Source organism: Chaetodon auriga, chromosome 11 (assembly GCF_051107435.1).
Source record: "Chaetodon auriga isolate fChaAug3 chromosome 11, fChaAug3.hap1, whole genome shotgun sequence".
Classification (NCBI taxonomy): Eukaryota; Metazoa; Chordata; class Actinopteri; order Chaetodontiformes; family Chaetodontidae; genus Chaetodon; species Chaetodon auriga.
Window position 1 is genome coordinate 13,683,968 of NC_135084.1, and position 17,577 is coordinate 13,701,544.

The 17,577-nt window shown below is 43.7% G+C and overlaps 2 protein-coding genes across 3 annotated transcripts in view; one reads left to right on the forward strand and one right to left on the reverse strand.

Annotated features, from left to right (window-relative positions):
* Positions 1-17,577, reverse strand: part of wdfy4 (WDFY family member 4) — a 39,300-nt gene that overhangs the window by 11,449 nt on the left and 10,274 nt on the right. The window contains exons 15-49 of one of the 2 annotated variants that reach the window (XM_076743309.1): positions 17,345-17,438; positions 17,048-17,262; positions 16,817-16,920; positions 16,448-16,676; positions 15,751-15,827; positions 15,449-15,667; positions 15,083-15,261; positions 14,757-14,988; positions 14,110-14,261; positions 13,924-14,035; positions 13,649-13,839; positions 13,390-13,542; positions 13,174-13,247; positions 12,655-12,816; positions 12,432-12,526; positions 12,243-12,339; positions 11,907-12,109; positions 11,368-11,534; positions 11,173-11,292; positions 10,906-11,085; positions 10,666-10,824; positions 10,126-10,252; positions 9,861-10,012; positions 9,416-9,654; positions 9,204-9,325; positions 8,883-9,074; positions 8,676-8,785; positions 6,184-6,261; positions 5,871-6,062; positions 5,700-5,766; positions 5,398-5,612; positions 3,658-3,806; positions 3,419-3,533; positions 3,077-3,162; positions 2,922-2,984 (exon numbers count right to left, since the gene is read on the reverse strand). In XM_076743309.1, the coding sequence (XP_076599424.1) occupies positions 2,922-2,984; positions 3,077-3,162; positions 3,419-3,533; positions 3,658-3,806; positions 5,398-5,612; positions 5,700-5,766; positions 5,871-6,062; positions 6,184-6,261; positions 8,676-8,785; positions 8,883-9,074; positions 9,204-9,325; positions 9,416-9,654; positions 9,861-10,012; positions 10,126-10,252; positions 10,666-10,824; positions 10,906-11,085; positions 11,173-11,292; positions 11,368-11,534; positions 11,907-12,109; positions 12,243-12,339; positions 12,432-12,526; positions 12,655-12,816; positions 13,174-13,247; positions 13,390-13,542; positions 13,649-13,839; positions 13,924-14,035; positions 14,110-14,261; positions 14,757-14,988; positions 15,083-15,261; positions 15,449-15,667; positions 15,751-15,827; positions 16,448-16,676; positions 16,817-16,920; positions 17,048-17,262; positions 17,345-17,438 (5,121 nt within the window). Of the gene's footprint in view, positions 1-2,921; positions 2,985-3,076; positions 3,163-3,418; positions 3,534-3,657; positions 3,807-5,397; positions 5,613-5,699; positions 5,767-5,870; positions 6,063-6,183; positions 6,262-8,675; positions 8,786-8,882; positions 9,075-9,191; positions 9,326-9,415; positions 9,655-9,860; positions 10,013-10,125; positions 10,253-10,665; positions 10,825-10,905; positions 11,086-11,172; positions 11,293-11,367; positions 11,535-11,906; positions 12,110-12,242; positions 12,340-12,431; positions 12,527-12,654; positions 12,817-13,173; positions 13,248-13,389; positions 13,543-13,648; positions 13,840-13,923; positions 14,036-14,109; positions 14,262-14,756; positions 14,989-15,082; positions 15,262-15,448; positions 15,668-15,750; positions 15,828-16,447; positions 16,677-16,816; positions 16,921-17,047; positions 17,263-17,344; positions 17,439-17,577 lie in introns of both variants that reach the window. The other variant, XM_076743308.1, reaches the window with a different exon arrangement.
* lrrc18a (leucine rich repeat containing 18a) lies at positions 532-2,954 on the forward strand. Its single transcript, XM_076743310.1, has 3 exons — positions 532-620; positions 748-858; positions 2,001-2,954. Exon 3 carries the CDS (start codon positions 2,005-2,007, stop codon positions 2,818-2,820), a length of 816 nt encoding a protein of 271 aa, XP_076599425.1. The 5' UTR covers positions 532-620; positions 748-858; positions 2,001-2,004; the 3' UTR covers positions 2,821-2,954.

Genomic DNA, 17,577 nt, shown 5'->3' on the forward strand with positions numbered 1-17,577 from the left:
CGTGCTTTTCCTTGTGCAGTGAGTTATTAACTGACAGGCAGAGGTTAATGATCAGCAGTCAAACAGCAAATCTCTGTCACATTTCTGCCACAGAGGAGAAATGAAAAAGATTTCCTGCTTCGTAGCTCAGACAAACACTTTGTTCTCCAGCTGCTGTTTCATTTAGTCAGGTCTGCGCTCACAGGGTGCTGTGAGGTGATCGTGTGATCAGCACTCACTCAGGTAGAGGCACACACATGTAAAGTTGCTGCTCAATCAAAACACCTTGTTTCCAGTTAATCTACCAGAACGTGTGTGAGGTTAAACAAAACGTCCATACTGAACGACAATGTTGCTTCATCAGTATTTCGCTCGTGGAGCACCTATCTAAACTTGTCTAATCTAAATTAGAAAAGCATTAAACTGCTCCTGAATCTCTTTTCCCTCTGTGGCCAGTAACATGGCAATAAAGTCCTGGCGCCAAGCACCCCAGTTGCTAAGTAACGCTATTAAACAAGAGGAACCTTGACTTTGCCTGCTCGGTGCAGGGAGGCGAGAGAAATGTTGATATACACAAACAGTGGATTCCTGATCTGTCCTCTCGACTCACTGCTACATTTTGTGAGATACGACTACACAAGGTATCATTAGTACAACTTCTACACGCTGACCAAATTGGAAATGTAGTTTTGAGGCTGTTAAATGTTGCTGTGCTGTAGCATTATGACATTTTCACTACAATGAATGAGGTTTTTTTTTGGTACATAGGTAAGAGGCTTCGAGTCGGATGGCCAGCTGAAGCTGTGGGTATGTTTCTAAGAACTGAAGACAGTATCATCGCTTGATTAACGTCAACTCAGAGGAAAAGAAAAAAAAATGGTGAGTGCATATTCTCATTTATGAAAATGCATATAAACGCTTTAAACAAAAGTACAGTAGGATACCAAGTGAAAAATTAAATAAGGATGCAAACAGTAAATGGGTTTAGAGAGCGAGGGGCTACTTGAAGTGTATCCAATTTTTAACACCAATAACTCCTCTCGTCCAATAACTCCTGACCAAATTATTTTGTAAAACTACACTAAATCAATCATTGCATTTGGCCCAGTATGTGTTATCTAATTGCAGGCAATAATTTCATGCAATAGTTTTCTATAGGAGGTTATAATAGGAACAAGCACCAGTGGATAACCTCTCTCATCCTGAGGATGATGAATGAGGCGAGAGAGGGCCTTGGGGTGTAACACAGACACAAAACAGACACACACCTTGCTCTTTTAGACAGGGAGGAGAGAGGAGCGAAGCCCTCATCACACTCCCAACACTCCCTAACTATCATTTATCAAAGTCCTGATTTGACTCTTAGTGCACACGGACTGTAGTACAGTACATCCATGTCTGTCAATGCACTTGCATGTGGATGTCCCCCACACACACACACACACACACACACACACACACACACACACACACACACACACACACACACGCACTCCTTGCCTGAAAAGAGCCAAACAGCTCAATCAGTTGAATGGTGAGGGAGCATCAGCACTCATTTGTTTTTGCTGTATTACCCAGTGTCGCCTCTCTCCTATTGTTCCCCAGCATTAGCCTTAATTAGAGAGTCATGCTCTTAAATACCCCCATGGGCAACACTGGGTGAGCACGCACTTGTGCAGACATAACACTATGACACATACACACGAACACGCACTAACTGAGACACACACATACGCGCACACACACACAGACACCGCTCAAGCTCTCATACCTCAGAGAGCATGCTTTCCCTACTGCCCCGGGCCATACATAAGCCCTTGTATCTGAATAAATCACATCAGCCTTACACACACATACTTACACATAAACATACACACAACACATTTATTTGCTATAGTAGTGTGTGGTGTTGTAGATAAGATAAATTATTGAAAATCAGCCTCTTGGGGGCAACTATCATGAAAGTGAGGCTGAGCTGAAATTTGAAGCTGAACTGTTCAGTAATTCTGTGTGTGTTGCAGTACCATGCCCAAAGGGAAGGGAGCCAAAGGGACAAAGGTGAGCCTCAAGACTGCAAAAAAGGCAATACGGATGACCCCAGATGGACAGCGCAGACTCACCCTGAGCAACATGGGTATAACCACCTTCCCGAAGTGTCTCCTCAAACTGACCAACGTGGATGAGTTGGACCTCAGCCGTAACCTGATACAGAAACTCCCAGCTAACATCGGGAACTTCTCGTCACTCAGATGGCTGGATCTACACAGCAACAAGCTGGAGTCTGTACCTGAGTCCATCGGCAACCTGGTGGGACTGACCCACCTCAACCTCTCTAACAACCGCCTAACCTCTGCAGGTTTACCCTCCACATTGGGTTCTCTCAGCAACCTGAAGAGTCTCAATCTGGGGATGAACCAGCTGGACACCCTACCTCCTACAATAGCAGCTCTACACAGTCTCCAAGAGTTAGGCCTGTTTGATAACCTCTTCATCAAGCTCCCAGAGTTTGTGACAGTCCTACACAACCTCACGAAGCTGAACATGAAACGAAATCCTCTATCGTATGCTCAGGGAAATGGTGAGGGGGCGCTGAGGGAAAAACCAGAACCAGAGGAAGATGTGTACCTGGTCCATGACAGCAGCCTGTGTAGGACATGCCTTAAGAGATGTAAAGAGCAGAGGGAGAGGCTTACGAGAGGAGGAGGAGGAGGAGGTGATGTGTTTGAGGACAAAAGGATCAGGACTTATCCAGGACTGATGGTGCCAAACTCAGTCGCTACGGTCAATCAAGATGGGTGGAGAATAAGAAAGGTGCAACACAAACCAATCAAATGCTGCTGACATAATATTGCATTTTTGTATATATTCTGTATAAGAGTGATTACATGTAGCTGTCTGAAAATGTTGCTGGTGGACAACTGTGACTAACTGTGGACACTTACCTGGCATTAGCAATGACCTCAGAAACCCCTCTGCCTTTTAATGCTGACACTACTGTGCACAACCTGCAGAAAAGAAAGAGAGGAAAGAATAAGAAAAAGTCAGAATGCTGAAAATAAAAATGTTTCTTTACATCCAGTCTATGTAAATGTGGTACCTTTTATATGCAGAGACATGGTCTCTATTCAGGAACACCAGGAAGGCTGAATGTCCATTTTTCATGAAGACCTCGATAGCATTGTCCTGATAATAACAGAGAGGTACAGTAGCTCTTTAGTTAGTGTCAAGTAGACATTTTTAATCTGCAAAATCATCTTTAAACCTAGATTTAAAATGCATCGTGATTGATATCTTACATGTATAAACACCTAATGTAAAAGAGACAAACTTAAATAACTAATGTGAATGTATTCCAACTAAATTCTGTGTAAATAAAATGCATATAAGATGCGTGTTAATTCACAGCGTTTGGGGTAGGGTTAGCATTTGCATGTCTGACCTCTAAAAGAAAACGCATGAAGCGGGCGTCCTTGATGTCCTCATAGAACCAGTGCCTGCACCTGGCTGATGGCAGCTCTTTACTCAGCATGGTGGAAATAGAGGAATCCTTCACACTGGCACAGGAAAAAGGGACACAGAGGACGATAGATGACTGACTGGCACAACTGAGAAGCTAACGCATGCTCAGCACATGTTTTGCTGTAACTGCACACAACTGTACGGCACACACAGCTGTACCTGCTGGGGTGGTGTTTCCTGCAACAAACATCTCCAGCAGGACTGAGAGTGAATCCCTCACATAAGAGCAGACTCTCCTTCCCAAAAAGCAGCACCCCCTCTGTCACTCTGAGGCCGCTCACCATCACTACACACATCTTAGCCTTTACCTACAGAGAGAGTGGAGAGAGGTACATTAAGCCCTGTGTGACAGGCACAATACACATAAGCACATTTCTCTCCCGGGACATGACATGGCAGCAACGCAGGCACTTCAGGCTTTACTTGATTGATCATTTTAATCACATATTTTAATCATTATTAAAAAGACACAGTTGAACACTTCATTATCAGTGCTGATTGATGGGGAGGAGAAGGACCAGCCCCCTTTTCAGCCGCGCGACTCTGTGTTTCATCCTGCGCCAAAGCGGACCCACATGCTGCTTTCAGCACTGGCTGTAGCTGACGTTAACTGCATTGTGATAATGTGCGGTTAATTCTATTGTCTCCCCTCATTTCACAGTGAGTGTGTGCACCTGGCTGTCTCTCTGTGTTGGCCCCTCTGCAGGCCCTCTGGGACACAGCGCCCAAAAACCATATGGGGCCCCAACTTACCCGCAGGCCACTCACAATTTATACTAATCAAATCAGACTCCCTACCCCCAGACACAGAGTCACACACTTGGTGGAGGAGGAGGCCCTGCCTGGCCATTATTAGGAGAATTAATCACTGCCACACGCACACAATAGGAAACCTGCTAAGTGATCAGAACCTCTTGTCTGAATGCACACATAGAGATACGCTACGATGGATAATATCACTTGTCATGTGAAAGCACTGAAGAGGAGACAAGGTGAGTGAGTCTCAGCTACACAGCACGGAAATCTTACACTGGGCTATATCATGATCAGATTCTACGGCAGTTTCCATCAGTGAACACAAACTGGCATCAGGCTTACTGCCCCTAACAATGACTAGATTTCAGAATGAAAAAAACGAGTTAAATTTATTGTTATCAAAGATTAAATACATAACAATAAACTTGTTTCCTTATCTCCGGTCTATGCTCTGGACAGATATGCGTTATCAGTCTGTGGGTGATTTAGCTGATGATGGGAAGAAGGAGAGAAAAGGAGGACTTTTATTGACTGAGAGCCTAATGTCAGACCATTGATTTCTCCCCACACACATTACTGTCATAATCACACTATTGGCGCTGGCAAGCTAATTATGAGTGGGTCTCCCTTTGTGTGTTACTGTGTGTGTGTGTGTGTGTTAGCCCTTCACTGTGTGTGCATTTTTCAGAGCTAATGACTGTGTTGAATTGACAGGAAGCTCAGCAGGACTCACACACTGAACCACTGCAAGACAACAGGACACACTTGCACACATCACACACTTACTAAGCGGATGTAAGACAGCTTGCATCACCTCCTACTGTTTTTATTAATACTTCTGTCAGAAACATTAAAAGCCGCGGCTGGTTGCCGGAGCGATGAGAGTCCCTGTCAACATGTGCTTTGGTTTCTAACTCGCTGGAAGAATGAGAAGAGCTGAGCTGGGCCTCGACATAAAAACATTACACTAATGAGGAAAGATGAAATTCTGATAGCAGCGCTGGGCTATTGGAATCCCTTAGTCTACATCAGATAATTATGATTGTGAATATTAGCAGAGTGAGAAGGAGTTGCGCTTGTGTTTAGGCATGTTGTTTTTAGCCCAGCATACCAACACACCACCTTTCTCCTGTGCTACAGTACCTCCGCTCCAGGGTGCAGCTCACGTAGGATGATGCGTATGTCGGGGCAGTCTTGTGTGTGGGAGCAGGGTTCAGGGGTTAAGGGGTCGGGTGGATCCTCGGTGACGGCAGGTGTCTCATTCAGAGCAGGGAAGAAGGTCAGACGGTCAAAACACTGTCCTCCCTCCTCTTCATCCTCTTTAGCCTCTGCTGCAACTTCGCACAGGATCTTGGGCTCTGTTACAGAGGAAGCAAATGTCCCCCTAAGCTTCTATCCAACACCCACGTTCTTGTAAAAATTCAACAGGCAACAATTTCCATTACCTGTGTCATCTTCTGTCCTACTTTTGTTCTCCTCAGTCCTGAATCCCAGGCAAAGTGTTCCTAGCACCTGTTGTAACAACACATGGCACTGTTAAAGGTTAGACTGCGCACTAGCTGAACATTAAATAGGACCCTGCTCCTCAGATCCAGCTCCAAACTGAAAGGCATTACCCGTTTGGATCGTCTCAGGGCCTTTCTGCGGATTCGAGATCTGGTCCGGTTGGGTCCTTCAGCAGCATCTTGCACCCAGTCTCGACTCAGCAAGACCCCCGGGCCAGGGCCGAACACAGCTCTCTCTCTCAGCAGCTCGGCCTCCACATGCAGCCAGTTTGAGCTCACTGCCTCCGATTCAGTGGCTTGTAACTGGGGCACAGAAACAGACCCGGGATAGAGGGAATACATGAGACTGACATTATTACAGGTGCAATTTTGGCTTTTTAATAACATATTTTTCGATACATTCATGGTAACATTTGTGTCAAACCTGCAAGTGGTTTGTCCTCATGTTCTCAAACATGCTGTGGCCTCTCTGTCGATGTGACTCCATGTAAGACAGAAACTCCTACGAAGTAACAAGAGTAACCTGATGGGTGCAAATGAAAAGCGCGGCCAGCACAATCGCTCTTCCTCTAGCTCATATTATACAGACACAACACACATCATGTTCACAGAGATTGTATATTCATAATGGTATTGTTGTTTGCTCATGCAATTACAATGCATTCATACAATTATATTTGTTCTAAATTGCATTCACTGGGCAAAATAAGCTAGTGGCTACAGTCTTACAATAACCCTGTCTGGAAATGTAATCATTTGTTGGTGTGATCTAATTAACATAAACATTAATATCACTGAGCCACGCCACAGTCAAGGGCAACCTAAGTGTGTATGTTCCTTCATTGTGTGCGAGTGAGTGCGTATGTGTCGATTAAAAGAGAAAATAAAAAATGGAAAAACCCAAAACAGAGCCGTATTGACACTGCAGGATGCTCGTGTTCAGCAGACACACTGGGATCATATTCTGACTGTTAACTGCTTCATTAAGCCCATCATCACAGCAGTGCTCGCTGAGAGACTAGTGAAACAACATGTGTCCATTCTCACAGCTGACCCAGGAAAGCCATTTAATTGACTGAATGAACATGCAGTAACTCTTTATATCGAGTCTTATTTACAGATGTTAATTCTGTGTTTTGTGGTACAACCCCATGAATGCAATAACTGATTCCAAGCGCAGTAAAAAAAAAACAAAGCCGATACTTCTGAAATACAAGAGATGCAAGCGCTGAACATGATTTCAGAATAAACCCATGCGCAAAAGTTGACAACAAACTTTGACAAGCCCTCTGGAGAATGAAAACTGTTCCTCAAAAATGACTGACTGCCTATCCAAATGAGAAGTTGTGCAGAGAAAGAAATAAAGGAGCAATTTGAGGGGAGATTATAGAAATATTACAGACAAAAAAGAGAGTAATAATGAAGTTTGCAAACTAGAGCCGTGTTGCGACAGATAAACAGCAAGTCGGCGTCATCATCTCCTAATTTCATTCCTTCATTTGGACAAACATAAGTAATATATAGCATTAATTACCCTATTTAGCAGATAGGAACCTCATTGGCTTTTTAAATGCTGCATTAAATACATAACTCATCTCTTCCCTCTGCAATTAACATCAGAACATCACACTCATTTCCATTTTAATGACTTCCCAACAATACGCCACCTTTGATGATAAGGCAACATAATGTCAACTTCATTCTGGGATGGCAGTGAATGTGTAATGAACTTAACGTGATCATTAGTGCTGTTAATTATCTTTCTAATATGAGGACACAGATATGATTATGGAAACTGCATTCGCTGATGAAATAAATCTCTAGAAGGATTGCACTGAAGCTTGACTGAGGACACAGTCTGCCTATCAGTCTCTGTATTCTCATTCATTACCTACAGTGGGCTTTAAAACTCTTTTTTTGTTCAATAAATGTAGATATCTGAGACTGGGAAACTATGCTCAGTGCTATGCAGAAATGCATTACTATGGATCCAGTGACTGAAAAGAGACTCCCCACTAGCCCATGACTTCCCAACCAAAGGTCATAAGTTGATGATCCGGAAATTAATTAATGACTCACTTGTTTCTTCATTAGGATGAATGGAAAATGAGCAGACTGGCTGACCACTACTGCTCATTTGAATATCGGTTTTATGAACACACACTGCACGCTGCAAGACTCAGAGCAAAGTGGTGCAACGCGCAGCAGAGAGGGAGAAGGCAAACGTCCCTCCCTTGTCTTCTCTGCCTCTCAGATGGAAAAACAATTCATCACCCTCTCTGATAGCCTGTCAAAGACTGATATGATAAAGAATAACATCAAATGAATAATGTTTTCATCAGATTGGTACCACTATAATTGCCAACCCGATTTCTGTCGGCGAGAGACACGCACAAACAAGAACACACACACTTTGTGGGGGTGAGACAGACACACAGACGCGGTAATTTCATGCCTGTGTGCCTGAGTAATATGTCCCCGCTCCCTGCTCCAGATGGCTCGACGTCTTAAGCGTTGTGGGGGAACTAATGATGTGGGCCACGTGTTTCGGGGGGAAAAACAACAATAAACGCGTCTTTAACCTTCAGCAGCAAACAGTGTGTTGTAGTGAGTGTTCCCATGGATAAGCCTAACAGATATCAATTACTATGCCCACTCAGGGGCAATCAGCTGTGATAATCCAAATCCATTTAAAGAAATAATCAAACACCCCCACAGGGCTGGACGGCCCACAGCACAAACATAGCAGTGACTTTGGGATGTGTGTTTGGGCGCAGCGCTCTGGGATGCAGGGGCACCTGGGAAAAGGTAACAACCCCACACTCCTCTGAGGGGACAAAGTCACAAACATACACATCTTAGGGTCCTGTTCAGTGCAAAAGACTCAACATGGAAGGAACGCGTCTGCGTATTTACCTCTACTGTTGCCGACTCTTTGCCGAGTCTGCCCAAAGCTGAGCGAACAGCACTGCTGATCATATCAAACTTCTTCTGAGAGCCGCTGGCCGCCACCTTCTTCTGAGACTCTGAGAAGATATTAAAACAAAATTTAAACGTCAAGAACACAGAGCTAACCTTCAGGTGTCTTCTCCGTCTTCATTTATGAGTATAGAGAGAGGTAACCTTTGTGTATCAGCCAGGCTTTTTCTAACATCTCCTCCCACAGGGGGCTGATGTCAGTCATGCTGGTAGGCCCCGTCTCTGCTGTGCGGCTCAATGAGATTTCTATCTTACAGGTTTCTTCAAGTGTGTGTTGCCTCTCCGTCATGACCTTTGACCAACAGGCCTCAGCTAAAGACACTAGATTTCTGTCATCTGGAACACAAACACACACATTTGTTCTGAACTCTCTGACACAGTAAGTCTCCACAGACTTAGAAAATCTACAAAAATATCATGCTACAGCGATAAACGTGAAGAAACCCGTCACACCGGCGCTCATACTTGTAGCAACATCTGCTCCATTGCTGAGGCGTGCAGAAAGTCTGGTTTTGGTAACAAACAGGTGGGAAGAAGCTTTCCTGTTGAGCACTTTTTGTGCTACATATCCAAAACCTTCAGGGTAGCTGCAAAAAAAAAGTGTGAATTACCAGTGAATCCTGATTTCAACTACGCATTTGTGTTTCTCTGCAGGGGGATTTTGGTTTCAGTATTACCTGCCAGATCGTATCAGTAACAGACAACGAAGAAGGCACATGACGAAGTTCACGTTTGAATTGTAAGTTGCCATGACAACATCCCAGCGGTCCATGAAGGTCTGTAACGCCCGGGTGACCGCTTCCTTCTCTTCTTGGGAATGTCGCGGTTGACACAAGAAATAAAGCAGGACTTTATTGGTGCATGAGTAGAGGGCCGACACTGTCTTCTCTTTCTGAGTTTGGCCTTTCTCCAGAGCCTAGAAGTATAACGCAGTGCATCTGTTAGTTAGTCACTTAGTATAACACTACACATTGACAATTAACAGGTTACTTTTAACCACGATTTACAGATGAAATACCAGATTTATTGTGAAAACATTTTTTCCATAATGAGTATATATATGAGGTGTGTCTATACTACTGTATACTAATATGTGCGTGTCTCACTATGCGTTCGTCTCACCACCACAATCTGATCTGCAAGGAAGTTTAGCAAAGTCTCCGGGTCTCCCAGGAATGTTCCACTGTACAGCTTCTGCAGCAGAGTTTTACTGAAGAGCACCACATTCTCCATCAATGTGCCCATTTGTCCTTCAGGCCTCTCACTCTGCCAGTCTGACATCAAAATAAAAAGCAGCAAATTAAGATGACAGATTTTTATTTTTTTTAAATCATGGACATGATCAGACCAGCTTGAGGTGTGAGGGAAGAATGCATTGTTACTCTACCTTTTGAGTTGAGATGGGTGTTGTTTTCTTCCTCATGGCTGAGCATGTGGATGACGTCCATGATAAACTCGAGCAGCTCAGTCTGGAAACTCTGCCTCTGTCCCAGCGATGAACCATCAGGGGAAAACTGTGACATTTACGCAGTTTATTAGTTAAAAAACACATCTGACAGCAAATAGATGGACATTTTGATTTGTGACGGCTCTTAGGTTCATTATGCTTAGTGAGGGGAACACCTTGTTTAATGTGTTGGTGGTGGTGTGTGTGTGAGTGAGTGTGTATCTAGCTGACAACATCTCTACAGAAATCTGTAGTTCTTGGCCTACTGTTGTTCTCTTCCTCCTAGTGGTGAATGATTTTATTAGCAGCCCCTCAGCTCTGCCTTATTTAATAACTGAGCAAAGAGTGGCACCTTCTGGAGAAATTAGAGTTTTGCAGTACATGGAAGAGCCTTTTTTCAGTGAGAATGATGTGCATTTGCTGCACGTAAGTCAATATTTGAGTGTGATCCCAAATGCAGATGAAATACAGTGCATTCACCTCCAGCAGCAGAATGAGCGGATGTGTGTTGGCGTTGGCAGACACATTCAGAAGACTGTCCATTAGCAGAATACGGATGAAGTCGCAAACGGGCTTCCTGTTTGATTGACTCTTGAATGGGTCCTCACCTTCACTCGTCACGCTTGGCTCAGTCACACCCTGAAGGAAGTGAACAAACAAGTCAATAAGACGAGAGAGAGAAAAGAGTTAGAGTTTCATAAATGTGGAAAACACTCAAACCTCTGAACAGTCCTGAGGGTACACAACTCCAGCGAGAGCATGGAGGAACTCTGGCGATGCCCAGAGTGGGTCTCTGGGCCGGAGGTTATGGAGTAAACAAAGGAACTGCATCACACTTGCTGGGAGCTCAAACTCCCATGATTCGTCAGTGCCTGACACATGCTTTGTTGGAGGAACAGGCTGTGAAAACATAAAAGAAGAGAGTATTATACATGATCAATTTGCAGTGACAAATAGTAAGAAGATGTGAGGTTATTACATTCTTACCTGAGTGATGACGGCTTTGACTAATTCTATCAGTATTGTAGCAGCTTCAGCACAGAGCTGCTGAGCAGAAGTGTCTGCTTGGCTGTCAATCAGTGACTGTAGGACATCATCCAAATGCACCTGCAGATGACACATAATAAGACATTATGACAGAGATGATGAAGAGGATGATTTGCAGGATGAAAAATTACTCACCTCTCCCGCTGCAGTGTGACTGGCCTTCTTCCCCAGCAGCAGAGCAGCCAGGGCTTCATACACCTGAGGCATGCGAGAGAGTCTGATCAGCAGCCCCTGCAGAACATCAAAGCCTGGACATGTGGTGCTGGAGCACTCATAAGACCAAGAATGGGCTCGAAGGTTGTCTGGCAAGGCAAGACATCAATGATAGAAGTTGATTTTGGATTAAAGTAAGACTCTCAAAATATTCTAATAGACTCAAATCTTAAATGACTGTGAATTTAATCTGTTCAATCACATTACTACAAGTCATTTCCATATTAATTTTCATATTCAAGCCATGAGGTTTATGTGTGCAAAATCATGTCAACTGATAATCTAACTGCTGTTCATTATGCTGAACTGTGTGTAACCAATGCTGAGGTGTAAAACCAAAGCCTCAAATTTACAGATCAGAATTGTGTATCAAATTAACTTCAGAGCATCACAAAAAGATGGCAAAATGACAACAACAGACTTTTTCTTGTTTCACTGAGGAAATATTCAGCTTCATGTACCCATGACAGCAAAAGGTTCCTCCATGCCATCTATGAGTGTTGCTGGGACTACCCCCTCTCTGAAGCTGCTCTGCTGGCTGGGACTCGACAGAAAGTGTGTGAGCAAGACGAGACCCAGTTTCAAGGTAGAGGGGTGAAGGTGGGGCTGAAGGAAGAGCAGGAACCAATCACAGCCCAGGGCATCGAATAAGGCCTTTTGCTGACTTGTAGGGAATGAGAACATGCAGGACAAATTCAGATAATGTTTTTGCCATGACATTATGACACATGAAATATTGGTAAAATGTGTTTTCTTTCCAGCTCTGGTTTAGCTAAGCATTAACAGATGCTACTCACTCTTTGATTAGAAGGCTGTCTGAGTTGAGGATTTCATACAGAGACAGTAACATCTGGTTGCGGATCCAGATGAGGCTGGCTGGACCAGAACTATGAGCTACAGCACAGAAAAGGCTACTTAGCAACTCGTGTCATCCATGACGCATATAGAGTACCGTATAAGATGCGGTTGTGTGTTTAATGGTGTACCTGGCGTATCCTGAGAAAGATCACTGTCACATATCTTGTAGCTTTCATCTGTGTCAGTAAGAGGAGGAAGTGTGTAGACCAGGAAGAGCCCAAGTCTGACCAAATAAAAAGGACATATTTCAAATACAGATGTTTTCCTAAAACCCTAACTGATCTAACATCTTTATGTGAAAACTCAATGACAGGAGCACTTTGTTGTAGCTGGTGTGTTCCCAGACTGTACCTGCAGATGTGCAGAGGGTTGAAGCGAATTTTTAGGAGGGATGTGATGACATCAGAAATGATCTTAACCTTCTGAACGGTCACATCAGGATCAGAAAGCTTGAATAGCAGCTTTGGTAGCAGGCCCACACTGTCCATTACCACTGCATTCCTGCTGTCACTGCTGAGAATACAGAAAGAGAAACAGAGAGAGGATCAATATCAATCACAATCTGTTCCCACAGACAGAAAATCTAATTCATGTACAGGTTCAGTCATGCTCTTCTCTTCAGCCTCTGTGACTGATTTTGTTGAACACTGCCTTGACTATTTCGGTTGTGCATGTCCGTGATATTGATGACAGGCTGCTGCAGATGTTGACAGAAGAGCCGATAAAGGTCTGTCATCGATCCTCAACAAGACTCTCCTTTTATAGGGGGTGATGTAACTTATTGGCCATGTGAGTTAATAGTAAATTAGATTTGAAGCTACAACATATTCTGTGTGGTTTTTTCACACACTGATAAGACGTGGAACTAACCTTGAGGATTTCAGGATTTCAGCAAAGTGGTTCAGAACTGAAAGGTCCAGATTATCTGATGTGTTCTGCCACACCTGAAACAAGACAGCAACAGTACCTATGTCAACTTTAAATGATTAGCTTCCAGATGCAATTAAAAACTTTCTAAATAAATACTGGCTGGACATAGAAATAAATAAATATAAATAAATCTAAAGCTGTAATATGGAAGCTGACCTCCAGGTCACACAGCAGGGCCTGGAAAGCAGGTATGTTCTGTAGGAAATCAGACCCAGAGCTCAGGTCCACTGAACTTGAGAGACAGAGAACCAGCTGAAAGGTTCTGTGGCTGACCAGGCTGCCCTTCATCTTCAGCAGGAAACCTAGCAGCTACAAGGAGAGCAAATTATATACTATATGAGGACAGATCACGACAGTAAGGTAGCATATTTTGAAATGTGCAGCCACTACAGTAATTTCACAAGATCTGACAGACCCTGTATCCATTGATGCGGTTCATTTCCTGCTGCATGGCAGAGTTGGTCTCCAGCACAGAAATTAGAACTTTAACTGCTGCGTACAGAGAGCTGTCATCTGGTGCCATTGCAACCAGACTGAGAGCAACTGTAGGCCCACCGACATACAGGAAACCATTGGATGCACTGCTGGGGGTGAACGTACGCACACCTAGAACAGAGAGGCAGTGTAGTTAACAAATGTTCCTGCAAGAATCAACTTTAAATTAACTTTTCTAAATAACACTTTATTTACCAAAATGTCCAACCAGGGCTGCTCCTATGGTGCGAGCTGTACCACTCAGGTGCTGGCTGATGTTTCGAGCTAGGAGCACAGGCGTGGAGTGATCCCGAGATGTTATCCCCATCTGTAATTACACACTATGATTGCTCCTCTGTATCAAAACAACAAACACATCGGTTCAGCATGGACTCACCTTACCTCTTTAGCAATCAGCCTGCAGTCCACCTCATTGTAATCCTCTCTGATCTGCGCGACAGTTGTTATTTTAGAAATCGCTGGGTTGATGCCAAATGAGATCCTCTCCTCAGGAACCAGCCTGAGAGGGAGAGACTCAGCATCTGGATCATGGCCTGGACACAAACAGAGTTACGAAAGACAAATGTAACGTGTCACCATAAATATCACTATCAAGAAAAACTAGTTGTGTAATTGATGTACTAATTCGAAAATATTTCAATGTCAACATATTTGTCCTCACATAACACATACGTTGTAACAGTTTCAAGTATTCCATTGTTATAGTTCTGTCTCAGTGTATAAGGTACTCCTACACCGAGCACCAACTGTTCTGCAGAGAAAATCATACATGCATGGAAAGAACACCATGACAACATAATTCACAGGATACCATGGCACGGTGGGAAAACATAAATGACCCTAAAAACTAAAAGACTGAATTCCTGACACATCTAGAAACATCTTGTCTTATTCTATATCACATGTTACTTATTAACTATTTCAGCACGTATCACTCTCTGCTCTCATCCATGACGACTTACAGGAAGTGAACAAAAGACACACTGTAGAAATCTGGTGAAATTCTTGCACAAGATCTTGTGATTCACCTGTGTTGCGCAAAGCCAAGAAGTTTCCAACATAGGCGGTTCCTTGTGTGTATATGACACCCACAGCCTCAGGGCTCAAAGCCTCTTCAAACAGGTAAGCAGGACCCACTCGCCACACTAGAGCAGCATGCTCCTTCCAGAGAGCTGGTGTTCCTATCAGTCCATACACATCGATCACAGCTGTGGGGTCCATGGAGGCATACTGACCAGGGAATGGCTGAATATACCTCATCTGACAGAAAATGTAGAGGCACGAACACATAAATGCCACATTAGACCTAGAATCGTGATAATCATCAGCTCCTCGGTCATTCTCCTCGTCATACCTTTCCCGTCCCCACTGCCTTGCCGTTGAAGTAGGCTGTGACCAAACAGCATTTCTTCACGTCTTTCGCCATGACCACAGCCAGATGGTGCCACTGACCTGGGACCAGCATGCTAGAGCAGCGAAACCTCAGTGATGTAGGCAAAGAAGTGGGAGTAGAAACTTCTGGTTCCATCATATCTGTTGCACAGACATGGAGTAAGACATTCAGTCACTCGCTGCAGCATAAACTCACAATGTGCAATCCCACAATTGATAAGCAATATTTGTAAAAGCTAGAAAGTTAAACAAAATTCTTGTAAATCACGTAACATTATAGAAAGTTTACCGAAATTAAATATTGACCAACATTTATTGCTCCTCTTACCCAGGTATGTGAATGCTTCCTCCTCTGTGGAGATAACGAGACAGCCGTCATAGGCTGAGAAGGAGATAGATAGACAGATGTACTGTTGTTCAGTCCGGGACATGTGGCGAACCACTGAGAGTAGACGGATCGGGTGGGAATCACAGGCCGAACTGAACCTGTTGATCTGGAACCAGCAGGAAAATGAGAGACCAGCTGTAGGGGGGAAGCCCCGGCAGTCTAAAACATGAAAGGGAGACAATTAGACATATTATTCGGATTTACACACAAATAGAAATTAAACAGTTGGACTCATCACCTACCTCCTCCGATTCCACCAGTTGAAATTAAATCGGCAGTCACTCCTTTCACTGTGGCCAGAGAGGGCAGGAAAAGGCAGCTGCAAAGCAACAAATTCACTGTTTTAACATTACAAAGTGATTTTGTCACAAGCCGCACCTCAATGAGATCATTTTTGCAGCAATTCATATTGTAGGATTATTCTGCATATAGCACAGTTACAGTCTTTGATCAAGTAGAGATAATAATGCTCATCGTCATCCCAATCCTATGTTAAGTTCTGACATTCATTGCACTTCATCATGTCGATAATCATCTTTTTCAATATTACCATATTTCCTCAAATAAAAGCCGGTCAGCAAGTAAAAGCTGGGTCTCAAATAACACAAACATGAACAAATAAAGACCCCAAACAAAACTAGGAAAAACCTGTTGATGCTCTGGATTCCTCATCTAGTGATATAAAGTCACTGCAGGTGTATGTGCGTTAATGTTTCAGCCAAACTGTATTTTATAGTAACGTACAAGCACAGTATGGCAAGATGGCAGTAGCTACATTTCAAGTGCTGTATGGGAACTTTGCAAGTCAAGTTTTCCACAACACGTTCCTACATATGTTTCACAATAAAAGCCTTATTAATGTGAAGCGGATACAGGAAGTGTTGAGTTTGTATAAAGAGCGTAATACAGTAACTTTAACAAAGTGAAACAAGAACTCACCCATATCCACTCTCACTCATGTCAAACTCTACAAAGGCAGGTGAGGAGGAGACCCGGTGTGGTCTGAAGGTGCGTGGTGATGTCATAGACACCAGACTGATGATCTGGTGGGGTGGGATCGCAGAACCGACAGACGATTCGCTGCGAATTGAGGATTTTAACAAGCTGAAGGTCCGTTTCAGTGTCTTTACTGGAGGTGCAGATGAGGCATCTGCCTCTGTACTGTGACCTGTTTTAGAAAACACAACCAAAATTCAATGTGTGACCTGCTTTATCTGTGCTTGAAAGACCAAATTAAAACTCACGATGCATCAGTAAACAGGAGGCATGACAGAAAGGTTCAATTATTATAACAAAACAAGTATGCACCATTTGAAACAGAAGTGTTGACCAGTGGTTCACATTCTAGTTGCAACTGCATGGCTGTTCTGTCTGCGACGCACATGAGAGGGTCCCCTAAACACAAGAACTTTCTAAAGAGGAAAAAGAAACCGATGTCAGACACAGAATATTGTGGCACAAAAAAGCCAAAAGCTGCTTTATCTTCAGTATAATAAGGAAATGCATATGCTTGAACCTCAGAGGCTGAGTGTGTTTCACCTGAAGTCTGCGTGTGTGATGGCCTGGGAGGAGAGCTTCTCCAAGATCCGTGTAACAGGTAGATGTAACGGGTGGTTTGGAGTCAGCAACATGTGTTTACAGTGGGCCAGGACTGTGGAGACCAGACCCCCCTCGCACATTACCTGGCGGTTTCGCTCAGATTTGACCATGGCCTGAATGTGGTGTGCCAGTGAGAACTGCACCTCCATAGAGAGCTGGCAAAGAGGGAAAGAAATTTGTCTCATACAGAGTAAGTAACATTAGGCAGTGTCACATGTTCCTGTCTAAAAATGGTACCTGTGGGTCCTCTGGACTAAACACTGATGGAAGAAGAGTCATAATAACTCGGATTGCTCCTGGATGAAGAATAGTATGACTGCAGGTGAACCTACTGTAAGGCAAGCAAAAAACACAAAGCAAATAGAGGTTGATACTTATGAAATCACACAGACCCAATTCATTACTACAATGTAGATATGGCTGTAGATGAAATTCATCTCATAGGAATATGGCTGAGTCTTCCACCACCT

What these genes read in the sequence shown, in the direction of transcription:
- lrrc18a (XM_076743310.1), top strand. Translation starts at nt 2,005, where the DNA reads ATGCCCAAAGGGAAGGGAGCCAAAGGGACAAAGGTGAGCCTCAAGACT.